Genomic DNA, 14114 nt, shown 5'->3' on the forward strand with positions numbered 1-14114 from the left:
TTGAGGAACAATTCTACAAACATTTACTGACAATCTCTTTTCATGAGAACTTTATTCACTAAGATTAAAGATGTATCTGTAGACCCATAATGCAAAGATATAGCTTTATGGACAAGCCTTTAAAGCTGGAAAGGTAAAACAAAGAAATGAAGATGATGATCAGCAGCAAAATTGGTAAACTTAATCATAGCATTAAGTATATTATAGGAAGATTATTATTTGAAAATCTACATTAGTGTCAGGTAGAAATCAGGTGTGGCTTGGTGCAACCAAAGAGACAAAGTCCAGGTTATCTCTCTTAAAAATAAATGCTTATTCAGCTGAACAAAGACCCATAAGATTGGAAGAACCCTGAATGCAGTTTAAAGCAAGTATAAATAGATTTCTTGTTTTTACTTAGTTACATAAGAGGAAGCTGGAATACAGTTCTCAGTGAAGTAAGGTACAGAAATTACAAAAATATTTGTGTATGCATCTTATGGTCTTAATCATGTGCTTAACTCACAAGCTCATGGTTTCTTATGGAACTTTTCACAACACCAAGGGCCTGCTAATTTCAGCCATTTCAACATAAGAACCTTTTAAACAATCATCAGAGTTATCAGAATCCTAATCAACATTAGGGACAAGTCATCACGAAAAAAAATCTATGTGGTCACTGAGAGCTGACACCAACTTTATGATGCACTATCAATCACATAATCAAAAAAGAGATATCCGAAAAAAGAGATACCAAATGTGTAATGAAAATTATTTTCCACAGTCAAAACTAAACAACCAGAGCTTTTACAAAAACAAGGAACAGATGAAACTCTGTGCCTTGCCCAAGGAACTTCTGCTTCCAATCCTTTACCTAAAATGGATAGGAGAAAAAGGCTAAACCCAGATTGTTATAAACAGAATCTGCACTTCTTACATAGAAACTGCTGTAATGGCTTTATTTCTATGTGAGCTTTCATTTCTTAAAAAATATATTCTTGCAATATTTTGCCTTCTTAGCCAAGAGAAACCTGACACATGCATTTGAATGGAGAATATTTGAACCTGTATCCAAATATTAATATGATGATTAGTCTCACAGTCAGCCAGATTGGCACCAAGCAACAGTCCTGAGTCTTATAGCCCATATGTCCACAGATGTCCAGGATTTCTAACCTTGTTGACCCAGCCAAGAACAGATCCAGTATGGGTTTCTGTAAATCAGAGGTCTCCAATCCCGTCTGCAGACTGGTTGGGAACTGGGCCATGTAAGTGGCAAGCAAGTGCACAAAGTTGCAGTTGCACATGCACTGGTTTAGGTTGCGCACAACAAACCATCCCCTTTCCCCTCCTGCCTGTCCATGGAATCAGAAACATTGGGGGACGCTGCTTTAAATTACATCTCATCCATCGTATCATCTGGCTCTTCTGATGAGAAATGTCTAGTATGGCTTCATACCTGTGGGATACCTCCCATTTTCTTCAGATCACACAAGCTCTACAACATAACAACATAACAAGTGGTATTGATTCTAACAAATCACACAGATTTTGTCCATGGTGATGTGTATTGAATCTGGTCCTCCAGCTCTTCCAAAGGTACAGTCATCACCATTGTAACTGACTTCATCCACTTTGCTAGTAATTATTCTATTGTATTCTGTCCTTCCACCTTTCCCAGTCCTAGAGTTTCCTTTAGAAAGCTAAATCTTTGTATAATGTGTCCAAAGTAGGATAATTTGAGTAAACTCACTTGCACCTAGAGAACTCTGGGTTGATTTTTTTTAAAAAAAATCTATTTGTTAATTTTTCTAAGTGTCTTCTTCAACACCAAAGTTCAAAACTATCAAGACTTTTTCTGAATTTAACTCTTAATGTTTTAAATATTAAATAGTTTTAAAAAGCCATAAACTTACTCTAACGAATAGGTGATGTTATCCAAACCTGCATCTGCATGACCCACTGGTTCTACTCTGCTCTCTTCTTCTTCTGTCCCATCATCATCCTAGTAATAGCAAAAGAGATAACCATATTTAAGCACAAGTGATGTGTAAGGATACTCACACAATTTTGATACACTTAATTATTAAAATATTTTGCATTTTATATGGCATACAGATAGTCTTTGGGTTACACAGCATGGAATGGCTAAGGCATTGGCTAGAAACCAGGAAGTGATGAGTTTTAGTCCCACTTTAGGCATGAAAACTGGCTAGCTTATTTTGGGCCAGTATCTTCTCTCAGCTAACCCCAACTCACCTATGGATTTATTGTTGTGGGAACAATAGCAGGAGCAAATAAAATTGGTAAGGTTTGCCATCGTAAGCTGTACATGAAACAAACAGGCAGGATAAAAATTTTAAAAATGCACTCGTATAACACAACATCACATAACCGTGTGGTTTAGCGATAATAATCCCAACAGTCATTCTTGCTATTATAACACCAGGACTGTGCAGGCTGTTAACCAAGGACCTCACATGACCACGATAAGGGAACGCAGGAATCCCAGGCAAGCAGGCCAGTGGGTGAGAGTTGTGGGTAAGAGTTATGGGTGGGTGGACAGATGCCATAGGCAAGCAAGTGAACAGATCAGAGATGAAGAAACAGATATGGGAGTGACTTGGAACCTCCTGCTGGCTTCTCCGCTGACTTTATTTGTGGGAGACTGGCAGGGAAGGTTGCAAATGGTTGTAATTGCAAGTCCCTAAATCACAATCAGGAAACTGCTGTGATAGCCACAAATTTGAAAATCAGTTGCAAGTGTCACTCATAAATTTTAATGGTCAGCAAATAAAGGGTTGTAATCTGAGGACCAGTTGTACATCAATATGGTGTTTGACTGGATAGCTTTGCCTATAAAATTAAATTTATGAATATTTTTAATATCACCTTTCCCATTATTCAATGCAATAATTTATACTAGGAAAACAGGATTAATTAATTCAGTGTCACACTAGAAATAGCAGAATTACAACATATAATCCAAACTGCAAAACCAAAATTGAAGTAGCAAAATACTAAGAACAAGAATTACAGGTGATATTAATGAATTACACCTAACATTATATGAGACTGCTCTAGAAGATAATCCAGAGCTTCCATTTAGAACAAAATACTGTGCTTTATAAATTTATTGCATCAGTTTAAGCATATTCTTCATTGGCTATCAATTTGCTTTCAGTCCTAATTAAGGGTGTTGTAATTAATCTTCAAAGTCTTGACTGTTCAGAACAATTGCTGTGAAATCAAAATAGAGCATCTCAAGTTCAACAACTTTGAATTTGAAAATGCTTTGCACACAATTATAATAAAAAACATGAACAGAAGTAAGAGAAAACCCAGTGAAACCATATAATATACATTTTAAAAATTTAAGGAATTTTTAAAATTAGTTTATAATATAAAATACAAAAATATGAAAGCAAATAATAGGAAAAGGGTAGGGAAAAAGGAAGAGAAAAATGTAGAGAAGGAGGAAAAAGGCATTGAATTCTGACACCTTTTGAGTTAAACTCAACTTATTTACTTTTACATAATGGTATAAACTACCCATTTCTATAACAACAAATGTATCTAATCAGTAAAACCCAAAATCATATTTAAGGAAAATTTAAGCAGTGACATAATACGGAATTTAGTGACAGGGTATAACATTAAACATGCCATTAATGTTTAGTTACAGCACATTGATTGAAAAAAAAACAACTTGCATATTTTTGTATTTTATATTATAAACTAATTTTTAAAATTAGTTTATAATATAAAATACAAAAATATGAAAGCAAATAATAGGAAAAGGGTAGGGAAAAAGGAAGAGAAAAATGTAGAGAAGGAGGAAAAAGGCATTGAATTCTGACACCTTTTGAGTTAAACTCAACTTATTTACTTTTACATAATGGTATAAACTACCCATTTCTATAACAACAAATGTATCTAATCAGTAAAACCCAAAATCATATTTAAGGAAAATTTAAGCAGTGACATAATACGGAATTTAGTGACAGGGTATAACATTAAACATGCCATTAATGTTTAGTTACAGCACATTGATTGAAAAAAAAAACAACTTGCATATACAAATAGAAATACCCTTAGCAACTGAACGAATTTAAGGAGAAAAAAAAAACCCTGCTTGCATAAATTATACTGAGTAAGTATTATGAAATTAAATCTTTCCCTGCCATAGAAAGATGAACAAGACAAAATTAGCCTGCCTTCTCTATACAGGGAATTCCAGATTCCGGGAGCACCTATCAAGAAGGCAGTAAGTCTTAGGAACAGTTTCAAATACAGTTATTTCATTTTTGTTAAAAAATAATAATAAAGTTGAGGGGCCAGAGATATAGGGGGGTTTCAATGCTGGGCTACATATATCACTTTATTTATTTATTTGCACATCATCATACTCTCAACATCTACCCCACCCTGCACAAAGGTTTAAAATACATAACCATGTTTTTTTTAAAAATTAAAGCCATATTTGTACAAGTTATCAAAAATGATTAATATCTTTACCAACTGATATGTAGCAACTGTGAGGGGCTAGTTTTAGTAGGTAAACTCAGATTTTTGTCAACATTTTGATCTACTCTACATTCTGGGATTCCTGATAGGCTTATATCCAAATATTAACCAACTGCACAATTTCAGAGAAAAGTGGATGTCTTTAAATGCTCATTTGTATGAATACTTTGTCTACTGTCCTACAATCAGCAGTTTTAAACTCAGATTTGCTGAAGCACCAATCACCAAAATGGTAAGTATTGGATGATGGGTTATGAATTCAGCAAAAAGAGAATCAATAATATGAATTATTAATGAGGTATTAACAAAGCCGTGGTTATTTCCTCCAAGGAACTGCAAAAATTAGAAGCTGAATGTTACGGGTTCTTGCTACAAACAGTACTGTAGATCAAACTGCTATATGGCAGATCCCTATGTGAACCAAAATATAGGATTAACCAGTATCTTGCCCCTACCTAGAACTATATAGAAATATAAAGAGAGTCTCAGAAACATCAATTGGATTTATTTGTAAATTTAGCATTTGTAAGTTTTTCAACTGTGTATATATGTGACTATACTTAATTTATTTTACTCTATATAAATTTATATAAACTCTTGCAGTGAAATGGGTCAAATAAATTTAATGAATAAATAAAAATAAAATTTATATTACTTCTTCAGTACATCCCTACACAAATGCACCACCATATTAATTGTTCAAAATATTCCCAAAATAGGAAAAACTATAACTTTAAAATGTTTAATTGCATTAAAATGTGATGCATTGTGAACAAGAACAAGAAGGAAAAAAGCATCACTAGTATAGCTTCATTTCTTTTAGTTACAAAAGCAATGGATGGATAGCATAGTCTATTCTTGCAATACTCATTACCCATTAGTAGCTTGCCATGTCTTCTGATACATTATCCTGCATCATATCCTGATATTTGGGAAAAACTTTCAAAAATAATAGACTTTGAAAAGACTTTGAGTCATCATAACAAAATAAGACTATGGGAATGTAGAAATTCTGTGAAGTTCTCCTGGGAATGCAAAAGAAGTCTTGAGCTGCGAATATATTTTATCAAACAGTGACATCTGAAGCATGTTCAGTCAGCTATAAAGTTGTGTGTTTCATAAGGTTTACTCTTCAGTGAATGAGCAATGAATTTTAACTATCAGATTTAATTTTACGTTATGAGCATTCTTTTTTTATCTGTTTCCTACCCATGTCTATATGACCAGCAAAAATAATGTCATGAAGCTATTAAGAATATGTATAGGACCTCTTATGATGTTACTCAAATAACATTCCCAGAAGCTCCAATTTCAATGAAGAAATATTGAGAATTAAGAGTGCAGTAGGACCTGAGATGTACCAGTTCATCACCTTCAGAATGGGCAGGGATCCACAAAAGTTTCAAAGAAACAAAAAAAGGGAAGTAAAAGGGCTTCTAAAAGTCTTTTTAATACAGTGGATCTAACAAATATTTAATTAGCCAAGTACAGAATTAGCCAAGAAAGTTTTATGGAATGTATAGGTTTAATTATGAATGAAAGAACTAAAATGTATTTCTGAATGAATTAATGTCATCTATCCTTAGTCTGATAACAATTCATACTTCAGTGAACACTGATAATGGAAAAACCATAGATGAATTTGGGAGAAAATTGTACGACATTCTGAATTAATGTGATTCAAAGAAAAATATTCTTTCATGTTACATAATAGTAATGATAATAAAGTTACAGAAAAGGTGATTGAATCATCTGGAAATTTAGATGACTGCTTAGAAAAATCTTTTTGCTTCAAATACAAAATTTAAACATCATTCTACTCAAACATTCCCATGCCAAAGGAATAAATATAAATTTAGAACGAATGACACAGAGTGAAGAAAAACACTTCACAGAGTGAAGAATGAAGGACGGACCGCTTATGACTGACTTTTGGACATGAATGAGATAAGAATATAAGTAGAGTAATTGCAGAAAGAAAAAAATGGGAATTCTGAATTTTTTTTAAAAAAATCAAATGATAGATTAGTCTCAACAGACTGAATAAAAAAATAGACATGGAAAAAGAGGATGTGGAAATTGTTTACAAAGTTAAAAGGAATCTTAATACAGAGGGCCATAAAAGTGTGAAGAGTTACAATAAAAACATCTTTTATGAAGGTTACTTTATTTTATTTTATTTTATTTTTATTTTTATTCCATTTATATCCCGCCCTTCTCCGAAGACTCAGGGCGGCTTACAAGCTTAGCAGTAGCCTTCATTCTATGTATATGCCTGCTTATTAGGGCTTTCATACACCCCACAAGCGGCATTATTACAAAGTCAGCTTAATTGCCCCCAACAATCTGGGTCCTCATTTTACCTACCTCGGAAGGACGGAAGGCTGAGTCAACCTTGAGCCTGGTGGGACTCAAACCTGCACTAATTGCAGGCAGCTGGTGTTACTTAAGGAGGCATTAGCCCACTGCTCCACCAAGGCTCATCATTTGTGGAATGATGACATGAAAACAGGCTGTGGATAAGAAACCATCTATGTAAAAGACTCCTGAAAAATCTAACGAGAAAAAGCTATGTATAATTCTCCTTTAAGTTTATTTTGTTTTATCATAAAAAGTAAAATACAAAACAAAAACAAAAAAATTAAACAAAACACACGTCCAGACACTATGTGTAATTCTAAGACAGCTGTATCACCAGAAATGATTAAGAGCAGGGAAAATAAAAGCAGCACTAAAGAGAACCAAACAAAAAATAAAAACGAAAGTGATGTAAATGTATTTATTTATTACACAAATTTATATGACCACCCAACTCAAACTCAGGAGACTTCAGGAGTCTTGCAACATTAAAAATCCACAACATAAAAAACCCACTTCCAAATTATAATAATCGTAATCAAATAAATTTGGGGATAATATTGAGGTGAGGGAATTTTTGAAACACTAATTTATGTTTGGAAATCATAGTGATGCATTGAAGAGGAGAACTGAAGTGAGGACTATAAAGGTTAGTAACAAATTATGATGTGGATATGGTTTCTTATGGAATGGCTATGCAACCTATTCATAAAGAGTGTAGATGTACCTGATGATTGTTTTGCAAGAATGAATAAAAACTGGGGATATTAGTTGTTTAGTGGGATAGGATGGTGCTTGATAATATTCTGATTCAAACTGAACAATCAGCAAAATTTTGGAGATGTGGTACAGCCTTCTGCCGGACAGAAAAAGTACAGCTTAAATGTTTAATCTTCAGTTATTTGTTCTGTTGTGGAAATTCACAACATTAATTAGAGACACATATTGCAGAAAGTTAATTGCACATCTATTGATTTAGAGAGGCATATTATAAAATGAATAAGCTTGAAATGTGACATTTTTGCATAAATAGCAAGAAGTAGCTGTATGTAGCAAAAGCAGTGTACCGTGGAAATAAAACATGGATTCAGTACACTGAAAGCTTAACAAGTAATTCAGCTTTGAGCAACGAATAAGACATCGGCATTTCACATTCCTTTGTATATTTAATATATTTATGGACACATTGGTAAGGAACGATAGTGATGATACAGGTTTGTTGGTTGGGGATAGAAATATTTTTTATTTAAGTAATAGTGCATTGTTGACTGAATACCTGAATGATTTCTAGTAATGCTAGATTAACTATGACATGCAATAAGGAACTGGATCTGAAAATTAATGTATCCAAGACGAAGATAGTTTTGCTTGACAGGAAAATGCACTAAACAATTACAAGTCATACACAAATAGCAAAAAGCTGAGCAAGTAGATGAATTTGTGAACTTTAATCGTACATTTGTTTAGAAAATATGGGGAAATTTTAAAATGTTAAATATTGGTAGGAAAATAGGCAGTACTTAGTCTATTATGAAGAAAAACTATTTATTGAAACGAGCAGAAATGGCTATGTTCAAGAATGTTTCTCTGTCCAACATGTTATATATAAATGACTGTTGTTAGATGTAAATGAGTATTTGTCAGGGAACTGCACAGCAAGTGTCCAAATGAAGTCAGAGACATTGACACAAATTTGCAGCTTTGTATAAATAAATATATTTAACATTTATATTCACAGCACATAAGTAGTCAGGAACACAGGAACATCATGAAGTAAATCTCCAGACAGTATACAGAGCACGCAGAAGAAAAAAAGGCAGGAGAAAAGGGAAACTCACCCTTTACACCCACAGCAACCAATCTTAGCAGGAGCCAGCATTCTCCAACCAATCAGATACAATTGTGTATTCTAGCCCATTGTACACTTTACTGTTCCAGCTACTAATATCCTAACAGTAGGATAATATCCTAATAGTATTGGGTCATTTAAGAGAAATATAAAAGTAAGTTGAAAGCAGGGGAACTGGGTTACAAGAAAAAACTATACATGGTAAAATAAGAACAGGTAGCATCAAGAATGAATGGGTCTTCAATATCTGTGGATTATATGCAAAAGCAACTAACCAGGATAAAAGAAACATGCAAAAGAAGCATAACTTATAGATATAAGGGGCTAGGGTACAATTCTGGAATGGCAGTTGCAGGAGAACCTATGGCAGTTCCCTGGGTGAAGATGGAGTTGTGTGGGAAGTGTTGTTTGGGGTGACAGCAGAACTGGAGGAAGTGTTCTTGGAAAACTGGGCAGTAGGCTTCAGCGAGGAGCGGAGGCCAGCTCAGGGCCGACAGAGCTTACCCACAGACCCTCTGCTCACTCTTGGACCAGCTTTCCACCTGAAAAATGTCATGAACAGCCAGCAGCTACATCCTCACCCATGTCAGGATCATGGCCTAATAGTGGGGGGAAAACGGTGAAGGTCATTTGGGGCAGCAAGGCGCAGGGCAGCCAAAAGGGTAGAGGTGAGGTAGGGACAGGTAGGAATTGAATGGAAGGCAAGTATTGCAGGGCAGAAGTGTGAGGTGCTCGCATAACAATCCTGTCCTGGCCTAACCACTGCAATTGGAACTACTGTAATTACCATCTCTAATAGTGTGGTCTTGTGATGTTTTGCCTAATTACCACATTGCTTAACAACTGAAATTCCAGTCCAAATTACCATCACAAGTCATGTACCTTTATGCTTGCTATATGAATGTGACAAATGCCCCCCCTTTTTTCAAATTTATTACTAACTCCAAGGGAATAGTATACGGTTTCAATTTCATTCAGTAATCTTCTAAGTCTAAAAATTATGTCTCTCAATTATGATACTTAAAAGTAAGATAAGCTTCTAAATTTCACTAGAGCACTGGTACCATGATACCATAATCAACAGATGCATCCCTTAAAAAAACATTTTAATAGTGCCATAATCAGCAACTCTTTTCTTCTCCATATAACACAGATTTTCATTTACATGGAACCAAACATAGATTAATTTGGACACCTGCACAGGGAAGTAACTTAGAATTCTCATTTGCTAAAAAAAAGTAAGTAGCTCTGAAAGTATCTACATCAAGCAATTATTGCTTTGGATTTCTTCTTAAATGAAAAAGCCCACCTGTTATAGAGGTAAATTAGAAATGTTATATTTTATTTACAGGCTGGGAAAAGTTTGAGAATGAACTATTGAGCAAATGTAGGCAAAATGCTTTGTATAATAGTAGCTTTTATGAAACATTTTATACAGTTTTACCTTACCTACATTACTAAAACAATCTGTATTAGTAATGTTATAGATTATTAGAAGCATCCAATTTTATTTTTTAAATCTGTATTAAAGATTGCAGTATTTGGATATACAGTACCAGACTGGGGAAACAGAAGAATATCCACATTACTGCACAAATAAAAACATATTTAATAATGAATTACTATATATAAAATATTGTTCCCTATTGATTAAACTCCATTTTCTAAATCATTAAGAGTATGTACCTCATGAAGATCTTTTCTCTATGCAATCACAATTGGACTATGCTTTATCTGTGTATCTGAATACACTTCAATGGATTTCCTGTAATCTTCACTTTAGGATTGCTGGCTAAATAATAAATAAAACTACTAAGAGAAGCAATCTTCAAACATAAAGAAAATATATACAATAACACTTTTGGGAAAAAAAACTCAATCACACTTCCAGGAAAAGCTAATTTTTTTTCTATTTCTGTAGCAGGACACTCTTCTGCCAGCTAAGCTTTCCAGTCTTTAAATATGAGGGCTTTTCCCATGTAATGTCCATGAGCTAATTTTTTTAAAAAAAACCTCATATGTTTCCTGACTTTCTTATGACTGCCAATTTCCTCCTTATCTTTCTAGTTTAAGTAAACCATCTGTTCCTTTTATCCTGATCTGAGATGGATAGCAGATGAATCCACGATTTCTAGTTCTGCTTTTTAAAGATATCAGTAATAGAGAGGACATACATTAGGAACATACAACAGAAGGATCAAATATGAAAACTCAAGGCAAGGTGGTGATGACAGAAACATGGTTACTGAATACAATGAATTCACCATATTTGAAATAACACAAAAAGCAGCGAAATTGGGTTATAATAAACAGGCTGTACCTTTTCCCCCCCTCTATCATGGGTCACATCTTTCAAAATCATGATTTAATGCAAGGAGGAATACATAGAATTTCAGTTTCCCTTCAGGTCAAGAATGATGAAATGGTAGATTTGCATATATTATTAAACTGTAAATCCTAAGAGACCTGAGTAGCATGCCAATGCTGAGAGATTATGGAACTTGGGAGTTATCCCAACAATAGTTAGGAGGGTCACACAATGACTCAACAAATCTTATGTGGTTCTGACGAGGATGTCTCAAATCTGATTGCATTTTTATTGACAGCGATTTGTTAGGAACTACAGTTAGCCTTACTAATGTTATCTTTAAAATGCAGCTGCAATATCTGTTTGATAAAATGCCCATGCTAAAAGTAATCCTGAACACAATTCTGTTCCCCATTACACAGAAAGTCTGATTTAATAATTTCCCATCCTCATCCCCTTTGCTGGATTTGGAGAGCCTGAAAAATCACAAAGCATCAATATTATCCAAATCATACTGATTACTGATTTTTTTAATATTTCACATTATTTGCTATTAAAATATTTTGCTATTTTAAATATTAAATGCATGCCAATTTCATGTAGTAGCAAAAATCAAAAATCTAGGCAAATTCAGTTTTTAGAACACTGGTGAATGCAAAATGTTAACAATACTGTATGTCTTACTACATATTTTTTAACTTATGAACATTTTTGTTTATGTGAAAATGTGATTCTGCTTAGAGTCTGTTTTCTATCTTACATAACTATGTAACTTCAGGAGCAACAGCTGAATTTCATATAAAACACAACTCAGCCTTACTAAATGTTATCCTCAACCTACTTCACTTTGTATGAAAAATCACATTAAAAACTGTAAAAGTAAACAAGGAATGTATAATATGTAATGTAATTCTAATAGTCCCTGTTCCTAATAAATGAATAACACATTAAAACTACAATTAGGTGACAGGGTCATGCACAATATCTGCATCTATATTTTGTAGTGTTCCTTTTCACTGGAGTACCTATAATGATGTCACAAGATTTTATTTTATTTTTTCATTTTTTATATAAGAAACTTAAATCTCTAAAACAAAACAAACAAGGGAAATCACTGGATGTACAAGATCTGTTATCATGTGTGAAGACTTGAGAATATTCAAAGTAACAAGAGGTAGCTGGGTTTTTGGCTTGGCATCAGACCATGCAGTAGAAGTACAATGAATGTTAATTATCTATAATATCCAAGTGCTCTTGCACAGCAAATTCCCGTAATAGATTCCAAGATCAGCTGTTCGGAACATGAAAAACAAATTGTCTTCAAGCCATCAAGTCAATAATAATGCCATCTACAACAAACAGAAATCTAAATAAAATGTAATTCTTCTGCTCAAAAAGAACTATGCACAAAGTCATATTCACAAAATTGTAATTTTTCTCAAATTATGAAATTAAATATTTATATATGGAATCATTTCATATTTTCAAATGATGAGAGGTACAAAGAAAAATTCCCAACAGGCAAACCAAAGGTCAATTAGTAAATATATAAAACCTAGAGTTTTGTTTATTAAATTTCTAAAATGCTGCAATTAAGCAACTTATTATGAAATGTATAAAGGTAAAATATTATTGCATATTAATATAGTTACATAATTTAACAAGAACTATATGAACATAGTAGACAACCCATGACGTGTTAGGTCTTTCTTCTCACCTCAGAACAGTTTAGAAATCCTGCCTACTTCTCAAACTGAGTTGTGGGAGGCTGTCAGAGACAATTTAAAAATAGGATCACATGACCTCCTGAAGGGTAGGTGGGACTATTGTAACTGATCTCTGGAACCTGAAGGAGGAGCTAGTCTACACTCAGTTTCAGATAGGAAGCAGCTGAAAAATGAACAAGTACTGGCAGGGACTAAGGTTTAGTGGCTAACTGAGAGGTTTAGTGACTTCTGACATCCAATTTCTTATATGTCTGCAGCACAACAACTCACTTGATGATTTTCAGTCCAACCACAGGGTTCTTGTGAGGAAAGATGGAGCACTATGGATATGCTCTGAGTTCCTGAATAAAGGCATATAGATATTTGGAGGCCAGACAAGGGCAGAAAAGAGCAATAAAAATATTCCGGCTTTTCGTCATATATCTTAAAGGTTTTGCTTCTTTAAGAACCATATGATGAGTCAGTTACTTGCTGCTTGGCGGCTCAGTCTGTGAGTACAATGGGTGTCTCTAAAATTGATATATAAATAAATATAAATATAAAATAAAATGACAAGACAAGACAAAAATAAGGGATTGTGAGATTGACTGGGAAACTGTCACAGAAAATTGAAAATGAAGATCACATAGCTGTAGCAGTAGCCAGCAGCAGCCTGTAACACTGAAGCAGCCACAACCTTCCCAAATTTTATTCGCTCAGGAGTCAGGGTACTGGATTTTGGAAATATGCTGTAGGTACCATTTGAGGTACCTTGATTCAAAAATAGCTCCCCTGTCATGCACCATTTTATATGGGTAAAAGTCATGATGACAGTATAGTAATATACAGATGTATGATATAGTGAATGTGTAGGTGTGGGGGGGAGAGTTAAAAACTGCAGTCTAAATAAATATTTGAAAAAAGTGCATTGCTTCTCTTTATATAATTAGGGACCATAAATGCTACATACCATTTATTTTAATATTTTTCTGTCAAAGAAAATCATTTTGACCATTACAGGAGCATAACCAGTCTAAAAAAAATGAAGCCTTTCAACACTGACCTCAGGTTATATATATGTACTTGATAATTAGCTACATTAGAACATGGAAAATAATTACTAGGGATTCAATAAATTATGTTTTGTTATTATTATGGAGGGAAAAGGTCAATTATGTCTTAGCAAAATATCTTGGTGTGGGAAATCTACTTCCAAACTAATTTATCATTTATTTACAATCATCTGGATTGAGTGTAGTATTAAAGGCTCCCAAAGTGTTCCGATTTCTGCGTTTCCTAAGTAGAAAAGAAAAAAGGTTTTCTTCTAGAGGAGACTATGTGTAAGGTCATGATTAAGTTTTTAAGCTTAAAATCATGATTAAGTTGT

The 14114-nt window shown here is 33.8% G+C and overlaps 1 protein-coding gene across 6 annotated transcripts in view; it reads right to left on the reverse strand.

The window, feature by feature from the left end:
- PARD3 (par-3 family cell polarity regulator) overlaps positions 1 to 14114 on the reverse strand; it is a 671095-nt gene that overhangs the window by 291761 nt on the left and 365220 nt on the right. For 5 of the 6 annotated variants that reach the window (XM_083376219.1, XM_083376217.1, XM_083376216.1 and 2 more), the window contains one exon: positions 1896 to 1984. The exons of the other annotated variant lie outside the window; for it this stretch is intronic. In XM_083376219.1, the coding sequence (XP_083232345.1) occupies positions 1896 to 1984 (89 nt within the window). The remainder of the gene's footprint in view (positions 1 to 1895; positions 1985 to 14114) is intronic. 6 annotated transcript variants of the gene reach the window in all.

Source organism: Vipera ursinii (genome assembly GCF_947247035.1).
Source record: "Vipera ursinii genome assembly, chromosome: Z".
Taxonomy (NCBI): Eukaryota; Metazoa; Chordata; class Lepidosauria; order Squamata; family Viperidae; genus Vipera; species Vipera ursinii.